At 41.7% G+C, this 15448-nt stretch overlaps 3 protein-coding genes and 1 long non-coding RNA gene across 5 annotated transcripts; 1 reads left to right on the top strand and 3 right to left on the bottom strand.

The window, feature by feature from the left end:
- The first annotated feature begins 133 nt into the window (after positions 1–133).
- Positions 134–846, top strand: LOC122005426. Its single transcript, XM_042560458.1, has 2 exons — positions 134–495; positions 568–846. The coding sequence occupies exons 1-2, from the start codon at positions 396–398 to the stop codon at positions 708–710; spliced, it is 243 nt and encodes an 80-aa protein (XP_042416392.1). The 5' UTR covers positions 134–395; the 3' UTR covers positions 711–846.
- On the bottom strand, positions 544–1267 carry LOC122005427. The gene is made up of 2 exons (XR_006118396.1): positions 1168–1267; positions 544–1061 (listed from the first exon to the last, which is right to left on the bottom strand). It is a non-coding gene; the product is annotated as an uncharacterized LOC122005427 (long non-coding RNA).
- A 226-nt stretch (positions 1268–1493) lies between these two features.
- On the bottom strand, positions 1494–6781 carry LOC122005423 (protein ETHYLENE-INSENSITIVE 3-like 1a). 2 transcript variants are annotated; one of them, XM_042560456.1, is made up of 2 exons: positions 6585–6781; positions 1494–3763 (listed from the first exon to the last, which is right to left on the bottom strand). In XM_042560456.1, exon 2 carries the CDS (start codon positions 3701–3703, stop codon positions 1796–1798), a length of 1908 nt encoding a protein of 635 aa, XP_042416390.1. In that variant the 5' UTR covers positions 3704–3763; positions 6585–6781; the 3' UTR covers positions 1494–1795. The 2 variants fall into 2 exon arrangements, with proteins under 2 accessions (XP_042416390.1, XP_042416391.1); XM_042560457.1 differs by lacking the exon at positions 6585–6781 and adding an exon at positions 5982–6005.
- Positions 6782–8399: 1618 nt separating this feature from the next.
- On the bottom strand, positions 8400–9430 carry LOC122003608 (non-specific lipid transfer protein GPI-anchored 12-like). Its single transcript, XM_042558695.1, has 3 exons — positions 9056–9430; positions 8907–8957; positions 8400–8838 (listed from the first exon to the last, which is right to left on the bottom strand). Exons 1-3 carry the CDS (start codon positions 9399–9401, stop codon positions 8687–8689), a joined length of 549 nt encoding a protein of 182 aa, XP_042414629.1. The 5' UTR covers positions 9402–9430; the 3' UTR covers positions 8400–8686.
- Positions 9431–15448: the final 6018 nt, after the last annotated feature.

Genomic DNA, 15448 nt, shown 5'->3' with positions numbered 1-15448 from the left:
AAGGTTAATGCAACGATCCACCAATGGAGGACTAATGTATCAGAGTAGTGCTCCTGCCTGCTTTGGCACTGCATGCACCACTTGGAGCACACCGTTCTTTTCATTGTTGCTGGCCGACTATCTATCCATGATACGATGTGCAGCTTCCTTCCTCTGCTTTTGATCCGTGTTGCTGCACCATTTGGCAATGTTTAAAATAATTGTGCCCAGCAAAAAAATCTTCCTGTGTTCTTGTCGTCTTCTAGTGCTTGCAGATGACTCGGCGTTGTTTCTACATTCTTCCAAGACATTCCAGCTTATGAACAGAAGACAACGTTGATTTTTTGCAGTATATAAAGACAGACCATGCATCAGTGACCGGCCTTCTCCATAGGCAAACCAACACGCACGCGCAGATGGATTACAACATGAAGCTTCTGCTGAATCGATTCTGCCTGTTTCTGCTACTGTCATATCACTTCCTCCTCTCTCTGAATGCAGCAGCTCCTCTCTCAAGTGAGCAACGGTTTCATTCACGTCTTTCTTCTTTTTTCCAAGTTTTGATCCCATATCCGGTTGTTGTTGCAGGAAGCCTTGCATTGAGAAACCAAGATGAAGCAGCAGTGGTGGTTTCAGAACAGACTCTGGCAAGGATGGAGATTGAGGTCAACGACTACCCGGGTTCTGGGGCAAACAGCCGCCATGATCCCAGGAACCCTGGAAAACCTTAAATTTTAACATTCTTAAATATCCTTTTGATTTTGCAGTGTATATCCTTTTGAATGTACCACCAGCCTTGTAACTTGTAAGAGTCATGCAAGATTAATCCTGCAATGCTCAAGTATTACCTTCTTATCTCAGTCTGTATGATTGATCATTTTCTATTGAAGAAAACATGCTAATTCTGTCGAGTAGAGTCTTTCGAGCAATATCCTCGAAAGCCTTATCGATCTTCTAGTTGTCCAAGTTCTAATCTTACAACCTCGTTAAGGACATGTTGTGCACGACATCAATCTAACGTAAAAAATTGTTCTTCATTCTGATGCTTGGAAGAGAATGTTCATGGCACTCTGTTGTTCTTGCTGGGGCAAAAATTAGATAATAAGGGGAAGAGCATTGTAATTTCTTGGTGGTAGAAGGGTTAATTATTTACTGCAAATAAATAATAAAAATTAAAAGTGAACTTACTTATGGTAGAAGGGCACTCCCAGATGGTGATGGAATAAGGTCTTGAGACAAGCTTCAAGTAAAAAATGGCTGCAAAAGTTCAGATCTCAAGGAAATTGCTGGATTTAAACTTGTTAGTGCACGTCTATTTCATAGTCCATACCTGTATCCACATCATGATTTGAGACCTCCATTTTGCACAGATGAATCAGTAGGTCCAGGACAAACAGAAATTCTGAAGCACCAATAATTGAGAAATCTGTAAATGTACAGTTGAGGGAGAGCAGCAGATGTAGAGTTGACACCAGATATTTATGAAATTGTGTATTCCAACAGCAGGCACAAAATGAGGAACGACATGGAACTATGTATTCAAGCATGGAATATATATAAAGCTCATCGAATGAAAGTGTTCGATAAGCACTAAGCAGTAAGCACAGCAAATACAAACACCATTAGCTATAGTCCTAACAGAAGCTTAAGGAATGATTCACCCTGAAGGAGCATACTAGGCAACCTAGTAATTTGTTCAGCATATTACAAAGAAAAACAATGCATACATCTAAATACAGGGAGATCACCGCAAGCAAAATTGAAGGTCCTTTATATTCTGCTTTGGCTGAGATGATCATTTTTCCTACCATTTCTCTCAAGAGAACCAATTGAATCCACCTGGCTTTTGCATGGATGCCTCCATGCCCATAGCACCTGCAGAGTAACTGAATCGAGGGACATTGAGGCCGGACCCAAGTCTGATGCCTCCACTCGCTTCAATTGGTTGCCCACTAAGTTCCTGCTGAAACTGCACCATGCTTGCCTCCATGTACTGAGATTGCTCCACCAAGCCACCAACTTCTTCAAATAGTTCCGCACCAATTGCCGGGCCCTGTTCAAATAAGTTGTATTCCATCCGATGTTCAGGACGAAGATCATTCGAGCCTTCGTACATGGTCAAACCCCCCAAGTTCAAGTTCTTGCTGCCAGTAACATTGTTTTCGTATAAGTTCATTAACTCATCAATTGTTTTTTGTCCATCAGAAGGAATGCCCAAGTCAGAAAGGTTGATTGGATTCTGACATGATCCAATCGATGAAGGATTTGGCCGGGTAATTGCTGGCAAAGAAAATACTGGAGAGTTGTTCTCTGTTGCCTGAAGGCTGTTGTTCGTCATCCCAATACCTGGAGGAAGAATGTTCTGATACTTGCAGAAGTATTGGTGACTGTTTCTTGCGTTCCTATCGAGAAATCCATTGCCAACATCACCATGTGGGCATACCACGTTTTCACAAGTATAGATCCTGTGGTTTATATTGAGTTCAGGCTCCACAGAACTTCTCTTCTGAAATAACTCAATTTCAGTTTCTTCCTTCATCGGACCAGTGTTAACAATCTTTGCATTACCTGTATTAACTCCCAGTTTGAAAGAGTTACTCTCCATGACCAACTTATATTCCAAATCCTTGCTTTTGCCTTCTTCGATACCTTCCACATCATACTCACTGCTGTTGGAGTTGAAGGAGAATGCCCCAGTAATACCAGCCTTTGCGGATGAGGGTACATGTGCATCTGGATGCAACTTCATATACATTTCCTCTTCCTTCTTAAGGACTGAAAGCCATGTTGCACTCTCCCTAGCAGTCATCTTGTCTTGCAGGCATTTGGACTGCCTAACAAGCCTACGGATCTTCTCAATATCAGGAGACATATGCTTGATCACCACTGTCAAGACACTGACCTTCCAAGCCTTTTTAAGATCATGAGGCTTCTTGTAAGGAGGTGGCCCTTGTTCATTTGGGATGCCTAACTGACCCCACCACTCCTCCCTCCCAGTAGGCCACCACGGCGGCGGGATTCCTTTCTCAAGAGGAAACCGTCGCTGTGGGGGGTCACAGTGCTGCATCAGAGCCGACAGGAGAGAACCCAATGTCGTGTCTTGAAGTTCCTGCAATGAATGAGAGCTGGCAGCTCCAGAGTTGAAATCAGTGCTGGATGCAGGGATGCCGTTTTCAACCTGATATTTGTCTATGGCAGCTGGTCCATTCCGATCAAACCTGACCTTTTCTTTCCACCAACCCCTAAGATTATCAGAAGCACCACTGACAGGCTTGCCTTTCTCAGGAATTATACCATAGACAAAGCCCTGAGCCTTGCAAACCTCCATCATTTTCAGCATGTACTTGAGAATTCCGTCCTGTGCCCGAGACATCTTCTTCCGACGAGCCTGCTCTAGGGATTGAAATTGTTTAGCCGCATCACCGAGATCCTTGCTTTTGCTCTGTTGTTGCTCCTTTAAGCGCTTTAATCGCATACGGTCCCTCCACATGCGCCGTTCAAGTTCTTCTATGTCAATATCCTCATCACTCTCTTCATCACCAGCCTCAGCAAGTTTTTCAGGTGGTATGTCAACAAGGTCTCCTTCTCCCATCATGCATTCAACGGTTGAAGGCAGCTGAAGGAAGCTACCGTAACTGATACTCCTCTCGTTATTGGAAGGAAAAATTTGTGCATAATTTGAGCCACAAGGATATACCATGTCTTCAACTAATAATCCCCCCATAACTGCAAGATGCAAAGATAGAAGACTTATGTACTAGGGTCGAGTATTTGCTGTTTCAACCTGTAGCAAAAAAAGAAGCTTGAGAATATATCACGTTGTGTCTAAAGAGTTGTGATTCCTTCAAATCAAGGGAATCTAAATGCAGGACTATCAGTGAAACAAGATTATAAACACTCCTAGGCAATTCATGCATATATTTTATCCAAATTATCTAATTCAAAAAACTAAAATCTAATAAGATAACAGATATGAAATAATTTAAAAGCATATGAGCAAAAAGTTGCATTTGGTAACTAACGACAAAGAACGAAGTGTTCGTTAACAAAGGGGAAGTGCATAGCAAGAAGATATAAACTTGTGATAATGCAGACATCTTTTCATATGTATGACTGACTATGAGGGAAATAGTGTTTACTTTCTAAATTGTAGATTGCAGAATGTATTTAGGAGATAACATTGACTTAACATGGATAAAACCATATAATGTTCATAAGCAGTTTATAAGGTGATAACACTGTGAGACAGGGAACTTTAAATCAGACAAACATGTTTGTCTAGAACAGGTGAACTTTAACCGCAAACTCTGTGAACCAAACCCCTATGTTGCAATAAAGTTCATGAATGGTTTAAAATGTTTGCACAATTCATATTTCATACCATTTCAGATGGAATAACTTCAAGGACTCTGGAACCTTTTGCTTCACTTATAGGTAGAATACAACAATCCAAAACTTTGCAAAACCAAAATCTAGGGCTGTAAACAAGCCGAGCCGAGCCGAGCCGAGCTTTGGGGTGTTCAAGCTTGTTTGATAAGATAACCGAGCCGAGCCGAGCCGAGCTTAAAATGAACCAAGCTTTTGAAATGAGTGTTCAAGCTTGGCTTGGTTTATTTTTTATGAGCTTGAGCTTGTTTGAAGCTTGGCTTGAGCTTGGTTCGTTTATATGTTATCAAGCTCTCAATTCAAGCTTGGCTTGAGCTTGGTTCAAGCTTGGCTTGAGCTTGGTTTGAGCTTGGTTCGTTTAGATGTTATCAAGCTCTCAATTCAAGCTTGGCTTGAGCTTGGTTCGAGCTTGGCTTGAGCTTGGTTTGAGCTTGGTTCGTTTAGATGTTATCAAGCTCTCAATTCAAGCTTGTTTGATTGTTTGAAACTTTTAATTGTTTGATTGGATATTAAGATTGATAATTTAAATTTATTTATTTTATTTTATTATTTATTTATCATATTGAAAAGAATTTTATTAATAAATATTGTTCGTGAACATTGTTCACGAACGTTGTTCACGAACATTGTTCACGAACGTTGTTCACGAACATTGTTCACGAACGTTAACGAGCTGAACACATGTGTTCAAGCTTGTTTGTTTAGCTTAACGAGCTGTTCAAGCTTGTTTGTTTAATTAATCTAATGTATATTGAACGAACATAAACAAGCTCTTACCAAGCCGAACACCAAGCTTGTTCACGAACGCTTGGTTCATTTACAGCCCTACCAAAATCAAGAGGAAACGGTTTCAAAAAGATTCACAATGAACTTACAAAGTACTTTAATAGGTCTGTCATGTTTGCAGGAAGAGATTACTGAGCATATCATATAGAGTAAGAAAGAATCTCTCAACTATGAAAGCTGTATCAAGGCCCTAAAAGAAGCTAATATCCCAAAAGCAACTTGGGTTAATAGAAATAGCTGGTCATCTAGAACAATGTTGATATGAATAGTTTTCCAAAACATATGAACTTAGAGAACAGCTATGTGATTATTTAACACCAAAGGGCAGAGCCGTAGACAACCACTTTGACTAAATGTCCAGCCAAAATTAATCAAGACGTACAAAAAGATAATACAAACCCATGCAGATCGAAGAATAATGTTCTTTTATCAAACTTGAACAAAAAATGAAGTAGTTCCTTTTTAGATCTACACAAGCAACAGATCCATCTCAATAACAGAAAAGTAGTAATGAATAAATGGATGACCATACAAGCTTAACAAAAACTAAATTATCCGAAGCCAAATATTAAAGAGGCAACACTTGATTGCTATCTTAGATGAATCAAATGGAAGCACCGGATATATTCTGATTGCTCAGCATGGTAGCTCAAACATATAAATCTCCAGCAAACAAAGAAAGCATTAATTTGACCAAAAAATGAAGCATCAATAATTTTTTTGGTTAAAGAAAACATTAATAATTTCTATTTTACACGATATGAAGTCGACTAAAGAAAGAAGAAACAGACACACACCGAACTTTCCCAGGTTGGTAGCAACTTACTGACCAGATCTTAATTAAGGCCTTCGATCAGAAAAGAACTAGGATTCATTCGAATAGAACAAAAATTATAAGCTCCAGATCTTAATTAGGGCAATTGCACAGAGGAAATGAGAAGATCCGGACGAAAATTGCCTTCGTCAACTTCATTAATTACCTCGCTAAAAGGGGGCCACATGTTTTACTCAAACGGGCACACACGGCATCACGCGTGAAAAATGCTTAAAACGAAATATGTCAACGCGGGTTCTTCCCTGAAACAGTAGTCGAACCAAAACCCCAGAAAAAAAATCCATCTTTATTCCTTACAAGCAATAATAATATGAACCAACTACAAGGAATAGTTCCATAATATCCAAGAAATTATCGGAGGCAAATCGAATCTGATCTGTATCTAAGATCGAGTAGAACAACGACGACGAAAAGGCATCTCTCTACCACTATTAACATTTAGCAAGCACAATCCCGAACGCCGCCACCAAGGGGAAACCAAAGCACAGAAATCAAGGGGGGAAGGCGCTGAGATCCACAGTTGCAGGGACACAGAAACGTTCAGAGAGAGAGAGAGAAAAGAGGAACCGTTAAGCGAAAACACGAGCAAAAATCGCACCTTTTATCTAACGTCCGCATCCGCGACGCCGTAAATTCCACCTCCACGCGACTCGGCAACGATTCCTCAGCTTCCGGAGGGATTCAAGGAGCGAAGTGCTGGAGAAGATCAGAGAGGGAAGACAGAGAGCGATATATCAGCGAAGAAAATAAAGGATGGGCTCGGAAAATAGAGAGAGGATGATAGAGACGGCAAAAAAGTTAAAGAATGATCAGAACATCAAGAAACAGGAAAAAAGAATAGGAAGGGGCCGAGAAGGTGGTGGTCCTTGCTACAGTCTATTCCGCTTCCTCTTCTTCTTATCTCCATGGACTCCGTCGCTTTCTTACCCCGCCTCGCTTCCTTCGTCCATTGCTCATGGTGGGTGGGGATGCCCCCGGGCACGTGCGAATTTACCGTCGCAATATAAAAATTTAAAAATGTCTGTATGAATACGAAATTTAATTTAAACTAATAGGGATAAAAATATTTCCCACCAGATAAAATGAATACGAATGAATAAAAAAAATGAAATTCATAAGACTACGTTTAATAGGATGTAATTTGTCTTATAATATAATATCAGATTGATTATTCTATTTGTTTTAACTTTAAACCTGGAATGTAATGTAATGTAATCTCAATTAAAAAAGATAGTAAAATTTTGTAATATGAATTACAAAGTAATACTATGTAATCTGATTACATTACGAGGTCACTGTTTAACCAAAATTTGAATGTCGAATATACTCCTAGTCAGTCGACCGTCCATCGGTCGCCACTTGTCCATCGGCTGTCGCCGGTCATCGATCTGCGGTCACCGGTCGCCGGCCGCCGTTGGTTGCCGACCGTCGCTGGTTGTCGGTCGCCGCCGGTCACCGGTCATCGGCCGCTGCTGGTCGTCGACCGTCGTCGGTCACCGGTAGTCGGCCGCCACTGGTCGTCGGTCGTCGCCGCCACCGTCGATCATCAGCAACCGCCAGTCGCCGATCGCTGTCGATCGCCGACCGCAGTTGATCGCCGTCACCATCGTCGGTCGTCGACCGCTACCGGTCGCCGGCAGCCGCCAGTCGCCGACCGTCACCGATCGTCGGTCGCCGCCGCCATCGTCAGTCGTCGGCAGCCGCCAGTCGTCGATCGTCGTCGGTCGCCGGCCATCGTCGTCGCCGGTCGCCGGCTGTCGCCAACCGCCGCCGTTGTCGCCTGTCACCGACCGTCGTCAGTCGTCAACCGTCGTCGTCCTGCAGTCATCGGTCACCGGACACAAGCTCCGACAGAAATGCGACGACCGTCGATAGAAGTCACAGGATATTTTTATCATTTTATAATAATATGAATTACATTCCTTATAAAAAATAATGAATATCAAATAAAAAAAAATGTAATTATTTTTGTAATCAAAGATTACCTACATTATATAATCAAACATAGTAACGTAATTAAGATACATTATATTATATTACAAACTGGATTAGATTATATCTAACAAATTTGATTATATTACAAATTGAATTAGATTACACCCAACCAAAGTAATGTAATTCAATGCACTTTTTAATATTTCCTCTGCCTAATTTAATACATTAGGTTAATGAATCTAGCAAACATCAAATCCAATGTGTCCAAGTTCGATCCTCATAATTGTAGATATTAAATTAGCGCATCATCTTGGAGTAATATTTGTGTAACTTTGAGGATGTATAGAATGTCAACTGTTTAGCTTTAAGGTTAGTTGACTTCATAAAAACGAACGACAGAGATTAAAAAAATTAATGTATACGATATCATGTCGATTAGGTGATAAGTATCAACCTCAAGTCACAATTATCAGACAGCGAAATAAAGGGGCCCTTTATTAGTGGGGCATGCCATAGAGACGGGAGACTTCGACAACATGATTCCATGTTTTGTTTGACTTTGACTTTCAACCTGTTTTTTTTTTAAAAAAAAGAAGAAGAAGAAACAAATGTAACAGTAGATTTCAACTAAATTCACAACGTGACCACCATGAAACAAGTTTGTCAGCTGCCGGTGCGTGGAATCTCAAAAACAAATCTTGTTTTCTCTTCAGATTGTTCACAAGAACACAGCGTCTGCAAGTCCATGATGCAATCAATTTTTTTCTACAAGCTTGGGAACGAGTATGACAGCAGCAGCAGCAGCGCCAGACAAAAGGCATGACGAGGATCACGCCAAACCATGGTCGTTAATCTACAACCGCCGTTCTTGATCGGTGGCGCCGCCGCCGGTGCCCCCGAGGCACAGCATCCTGTTCCTGTGCGCGATTTAAAACCAAAACGTCGAATTCTTTGATTAAAGACGGTAAAAGGAGTTCATCGTTACCTGGTTTTTCCGATGGTGGCAGCACAGCAGTTGCAACGGGCATTCCGAGAACTACAAAGGCGCAATCCGGCAGTATCGATTAGATCGTGAGCACACGATTTGATTTTTGTTATTTTATTTATTATTATTATTATTATTTTCAAGTTCACCTGCGCATAGACTCGCCGGCGGCGGTGGGGCGCGGCAGGCGGAGGGGAGCATGAGGGCCCTGGTGGTGTCAACCCGCACCCCGAAGCCTCGGTAGTCGTCGATGAGCCCGCAGAGGCAGGCCGGTTCGGCCCCCGCCACGGCGGCGACGGCGCGGCAGCAGCCTTTCTGCGGCCTGCTCAGGTTGCTCCCCGCCTCCACGTACGTCGAGCACCGCGACAGGCTCTGCAGCGCGACGGCGCACTCGCCTGCGGGCGCGGGGGACGGCGACGGCCCTTGCGGCCGCGCGGCGCGGAGCAGGGAGAGGTGGACGAAGAGCGAGAGGATGCCCCGCCGAGTGTTCGACATGTGGTCTGGTGGTTCGGTAGACGCAGCACGTGTTCGACATGTAGTATTGAGTCGAGGGGTATTAATGGAGTCATGCACTGTGGCGATGCGCAGCGGTGAATGTTGCTGCTCTTGGGAGATCACATGAACTGCTACCTCTGCTGTCAGTAATTCAACCACTCACACAAAAATTCACATGAACTGGTTGTCCCTATACTATCAGCAATTATGTTTTATCTGATTATTGTTTTGATTCAATATATCTAACTCCAAACAAACCGTAAAGAATGAGTGAAACACACTGCAAAAGGAAAAACAAACAAATTTTAAAATTTTGGATCCTGGAAGGTACAGTACAAGTCTTACTTCATAGCACCAAAAATGCAGATGGTCTAGACAAGTATACTGACTGTAGAAATTCATCAGGCAAGTTGCTGAGATGTCAAGAGCAGAAAGTCGATTTCTTGGTAATGAATGATACAAGTGCAACAGTGCTGTGAAATGATATGCAGGCAGAATAGTTCGGATGACAACGCTAGTTGTCTGTATTGCTTCAAATTCCATTTGTGGTTGAGGAGGGATAGCAAGTAATAATCCACCAGGTGGGTGTCAGTTGTCAATGGTTATATTTAAGCTCTTGTCTGCATGTGGATAATGCAGTGTTTTTTTAACATGAACTTGTTATATGAGTTAAGAGTTCAGAAAGTCAGATCAGTAACCCTTGTAAGAACTGTCTGAAAACAGACACCTTGTAATCAAACTAGGAACAGAAATGAATGAAAAAAAAAAAAAAGCAGAGAAGAGAAAGTGCCATGGGGCATGGGGTTCTAGTCAGATCACAATCTACTTCAACAAAACAACCAAAACCTTTTGAGTCGATAAAGTGTCAAATTCAGTTTGCCACATTGAATCCAACCTGAAGCAAAAATATTTTCAATCTGTTAAGCTGATAAACCAAATACTGTCAGTTAGTTCAGTTTGGTTTCCGGATTTTGTTTTGTCAACTTCACTTGGTGTTGTAAGATTGATGTTCCCACCTGATATTGCTGACGACGAGTCACCGATGAGTTATCTTTTATATTGACAGGTCTTTGGGGAGGGAAAGAGAGAAAGAGAGAGTGCGAATCACTAGGAGCATCTATGAAGCTTGAGAGAGAAAGAGAGTTAGAATAAAAATTAGGAATATTTGGCTCGGTCATTTCGATGCTCAAGTTAGTATGAGCAAGGAGAATAGGGAAATGTGTAGTTTGTAAATGTGTGTAATGTGTAAAGCATACATTTGCCCATGATAGCGTATAACATTGTTGAATGAGGAGTAGTACTTCTTTCCTTATTAATTGGATATCATACCCTAGTAAAGAAAGTATCATGTCATCATACTGCAGAAGATCTTGTGGGGTCACGTCATGTCGACTAATCCTGTCCGAAAACGGGAGGGTGGAAAACTAGAGATATGGCAGCTGCGTTGACTAGATGTAGACCGTGTCCTGCTCTGCAAAACAAGCAACGTCAGTGCTGAGCCAGGGAAGGGGTTCATGGCGTTGACCCTTTGACACTTAAGTCAGACATTGAAACTGTAGAGGAAAGTAGAGCAACAGTAACGCATGCGTAAACAGTGAATAATGCGTACCTCCACCGATACTTGGACCCCTTTATATAGAGCCATGGTGGACGACGTGCACGCTCCTTAAGGCATGGACACATTCTCCAATGTGTCCTATGAAAGGATCTGTCAGGAAAGTGTCTCTGACACCATACCTTAACAGGGCATTATATCCCTAACAAGATAGTAGAAGCTTCTGCCGTATGATTCGCCAGTTGACCATGCCTCATGTCAGCGGCACTATCTCCCAAAAGGATATTGAGAGATATAACTGTAGGACCGTTAGATTCGATAGAGGGGGGGTGAATATCGATTCGAAAACTTAGAGTATAAACGCAGCGGAAAAGTAAAATAGACACAGATGTTTTTACTTCGTTCGGAGCCTGTGACGACTCCTACTCGAAGGCCCGTGGTCCTTGACCACTTTCGTTGGGCAATCACTAACAAGTTGAAATATGATTACAGAATAAGTACAGGAAATGCTAGTGAAAATAAAGCAATACCGACAAGGAAATTAAATAAAAGCCGAAGGAGCACTTTGTCGGAGCGTTGTTGGCGTCGCACTGAACGTCGAGCAGCAAGACCAGCAGTAGAAGAGTTCTCAGATGAATTGATTCTGAAGCTCCTGTCTGGGGCTTCTTTTATATGCTGTTCCGGGCGCCTGGATCCCTTCCGGGCGCCTGGAATGTGACGTAGCTGCTCAAACCGAGATGCTCCACGTGGCGATGCGCAATCAGGATAAAGTTTGCCTCCCGGGCGCCCGGATCCCTTCCGGGCGCCCGGACCTCCGGGCGCCTGGATTCCTTCCGGGCGCCCGGACCCTGTTTTCCCGCAGAATCCGTCCTGCACGACAAACGTTAGTCCGGAGGCAAATATATATCCTGTAAAACAGATTGTTAGCACAATTAAAGTTCAACAAAGTAATAGCAAAGAGTATGACTTAGATTCCGTCTTTCCGAGACCGGAATCTAGTCACGATCTCGACTTAGACATCCGAAATGGATCTAAGCCGGATCGACGCCTAATGTTCCCTTCCCGGGAACGCGTCCTCACAGTCACTCCCCTCCAGTGACTTACCTCACTTACCTGCCAGACGTCCGGTCAGCCCGTCGACCCGTCTGGACTTCTCGCCAAGCGTCCGGTCAGCCCGTCGACCCGCTTGGACTTCTCGCCAGCTATCCGGTCAGCTCGTCGACCTAGCTGGACTTCTCGCCAAGCGTCCGGTCAGCCCGTCGACCCGCTTGGACTTCTCGCCAGCTATCCGGTCAGCCCGTCGACCTAGCTGGACTTCTCCTGCACACTCGATCAAAGTGTCAGACAACAACAAAACTAACTTAACCTATTTGTCATTTATCAAAACCTGGGTTAGACCGTTAGTGCTACCCGCACCAACAATCTCCCCCTTTTTGATGGAATGACAACTTGGTTAAGTTAGTGAAAGAACGAAAAAATCAAGTACATTGGTTTTAAAGTTAGTTTTAGTGTTTTCAATTTGGTTTATCTAACTTAACCGCCTAACCCTCCCCCTTTGGCATTCATCAAAAAACAAGGGTAAACAATCATAGTGTCAAGTTACTGTAAAAAAAATAGTTACAGCTAATCTTGAAAAAAAAATCTGAGTTTGGTACAATTTTTAACACCAAGTTAAAAAATAGTCAAGTTGACTTGGGGGAGACAAGTTGAATTTTGAAAAGTATAAATTTAAAGTTAATCAAGTTTAACTTTTCAAGTGTGTAAAAATTTTCAAATCAGGTTTTTCAAATTTACTTTTCATGTTTAAGTAACATTTACTTTTCAACAAGGTAAATTTTCAACTTCGATTTTTTAAAAACAAAGCAAAAATTTAAACAAGTAAGAATAATTTTTCAAGAAGTAAAATTTTTGCCAAAATAAATTTTTAAGGATAATTTGATAAAAGCTAAGTTTGGAAAGTTGAATTTTCAAGCATATGTTACAAAAACTGAATAAGTTTAAATTTGCTATACTCAACTTTTAAAATCAGGTTTAAAAAAATTAGGTGGGATTAAACTTAGTTAATTTTAACTTTTTGAAAACTGGTGTTTTAAAAATATTTTTTTTAAAATATATAAAGTTAATTTCTCCCCCTGAACTTGATACTTAACTTTAACCAGCTGTCTAACCAATTAGGTACTAACTAACTATCAGAAGATAGTAGCTTTCACTTGGTTAGTCAGATTAAGTTGATTATAACCAGTCAGTGTTTGACTTGACTGTTGAACTTTAATCTGATTAATATCTGAGTTGTATTTAACGTCCAGACTTATGCTGATGCACTGAAATAAGCATCTTAAGTCCAGACAGTTTGCCTATGCATCTCACCCCTTTCTATGTTTGTCAAACACAAGCAAGGTAAGCCTAAGGTGTTGGTGAGATGCTCAAAAACTAGTCCTATGGGTACATGCTTTCTAAGGATTCAAAACTAGTCTAAGGCCAAAACTGTTTTTGAAAATCTAAAAATGGAAAGTTTTGAAAACAAACAAGTTTAACCTATTAGTTAAAAAACATTATTTTTAAAAATAGTTTAAAAAGAATCCTAGTCTATTAAGATAGAACATAATTGATGTAAGTCTGAAATATCACTAGATAGATTCAAAATATTTTACAGGTAGTGTAGCTACAGAAGTGAGTCATAACTAGATCTACTGAGATGATGAAGGGGGTGGTCCAGATCCCAAGGATCGGAGAAGCGCCATCAGCTCAGTGTGTCGGGTATCCCGGCAGCTCGTAACTCGGCTATCTCTCGCCGAATGTCCCGATGAAAATCAGAGTTCTCCTGCTGGAGACTCGCCATAGCTCTCTCTAGTCCGGTCATACGGTCGGCTAGAGTGCGGGAAGCGTGTCGTGGTGCTCGAGCTCGGGGCGGTGGTGGAGCCGGTGCGGCTTCCTCTGGAAATAGTGCGAGCATGAACTCGTCCATCTGTGCATCTGGATCGGGCTGGTGCTGTGCCCCCTCCGCCAAGACATAGTCCCGTCATCTCTATCTATCTGGATACCGGCTAGGGAGAAGTTCCGAGCTGCTATAACATCGAACTCAGTCATATGGGCAATGTCTCCTCTAGTGACATCAATGTGCAACGAGGACATATAGGCTGTCAGAATGTGACCAAATGGCATATGGACTTGTCTATCAGTCACGAATCCAGCTGAGTAGATAATGGTGGAGAAGATATGCAGGCTGATGTCAATGTCTAACCTATGAATCAGGGCATAGAGTAAGAACGAATGGAATGGGCGCATCACAGCGATGTCCCGAGTAGTCAGTGGTAAAATGCAAAGGACTACAACCCTATAAAGAGCGTAGTCCTGGACCCGAAGTTCTACTGACCTAAACTGTGTCATAGTGGGATCTCTCTCTCCCCCAAAAAAATACGAATAAATCGTATCGAGAGTAATATGTGAGTAGGGATCTCCGAATGGTAGATCCCTCGGAGGATAGCACAAAAAAGAACAAGTAGATGGACGCAACTCTAAAAACTCTCGGATAGTCGTAGGGGAAAATGTGATATCAGTGCCTGCTGCCCTAGTGGTATAGGTGAGATCGTCTACTTTCACTAGGTTATTGCAAAATTCGGCACACAGACTTATGTTTATTGGACTGGTACATTCGACGAGATTCCTTAAGTTATAGTGGCCTATAACCTCTAAAGCGGAGGGACATGACCTTAGAAAGAACGATCTATCTATGCAGGTAGTCCTAATAGCCTTATAAATGGTTGACTCAAACTTAATCCTTAGTTCTTCTGTGGGAAACCTAAGGTCAGTGCTAGCATTAGAGGGTCCAGCACCAGTATTTGTTCGTTTCCTACTGTTAAAAAATATTCTAAGAAAGGTTGCAAAGATAACTTCAAATAAAGTTTTAGATAGGGGAAGAAGATTTACCGAGGAGCCATCGATAAGATATAGATCTGACGACCTCGGTTGAATCGCAACAGCGTCTTCACCGCAAGAAAATTTGATTTAAAATACTCTCGCACTTAGGTTCGGAGTGAACCTTGGCAAAAGTAAGATTGTTGTGGGGCAAGGATTGGGGCGCCTGCTGCCCCTTATTTATAGGGGACTCCGGGCGCCCGGATCCTTTCCGGGCGCCCGGGGTTGCTAGGGCGGGGCGCCCGGATCCCCTTCCGGGCGCCCTGGAGGGGAATACCAGGGGCGCCCGGCCCTGGTTTTTTTTTTTTTTTTTTTTGGAAATTAGGTTTGAAGTTAAGTTTTAAGTTTAAAATTTTGAAAATAATTTTTTAAGTTTAGATTTTTGAAATTAATTTTTTAAGTTTAAAATTTAAAATTTTGAAATTAAGTTTAAAATTAGAATTTTGAAAATAATTTTTTAAGTTTAAAAATAAAATTTTGAAAATAATTAAAATTTTGAGATTAAGTTTAAAATTAAAATTAAAATTTTAATTTTTTTTTTTTGGTTTAAAAATAAGATTTTGAAAATAATTTTTTA

This window comes from Zingiber officinale, chromosome 7B (assembly GCF_018446385.1).
Source record: "Zingiber officinale cultivar Zhangliang chromosome 7B, Zo_v1.1, whole genome shotgun sequence".
Classification (NCBI taxonomy): Eukaryota; Viridiplantae; Streptophyta; class Magnoliopsida; order Zingiberales; family Zingiberaceae; genus Zingiber; species Zingiber officinale.
This window is presented reverse-complemented; position numbering and strand designations above follow the sequence as displayed.

Coding starts and splice junctions, on each gene's coding strand:
- LOC122005426 (XM_042560458.1), top strand. CDS start 396: ATGGATTACAACATGAAGCTTCTGCTGAATCGATTCTGCCTGTTTCTG. Junction 496..567: donor TGCAGCAGCTCCTCTCTCAA/GTGAGCAACGGT, acceptor TTGTTGTTGCAG/GAAGCCTTGCATTGAGAAAC.
- LOC122003608 (XM_042558695.1), bottom strand. CDS start 9,401: ATGTCGAACACTCGGCGGGGCATCCTCTCGCTCTTCGTCCACCTCTCC. Junction 8,958..9,055: donor GCCGGCGAGTCTATGCGCAG/GTGAACTTGAAA, acceptor GCGCCTTTGTAG/TTCTCGGAATGCCCGTTGCA. Junction 8,839..8,906: donor GCCACCATCGGAAAAACCAG/GTAACGATGAAC, acceptor AATCGCGCACAG/GAACAGGATGCTGTGCCTCG.
- LOC122005423 (XM_042560456.1), bottom strand. CDS start 3,703: ATGGGGGGATTATTAGTTGAAGACATGGTATATCCTTGTGGCTCAAAT.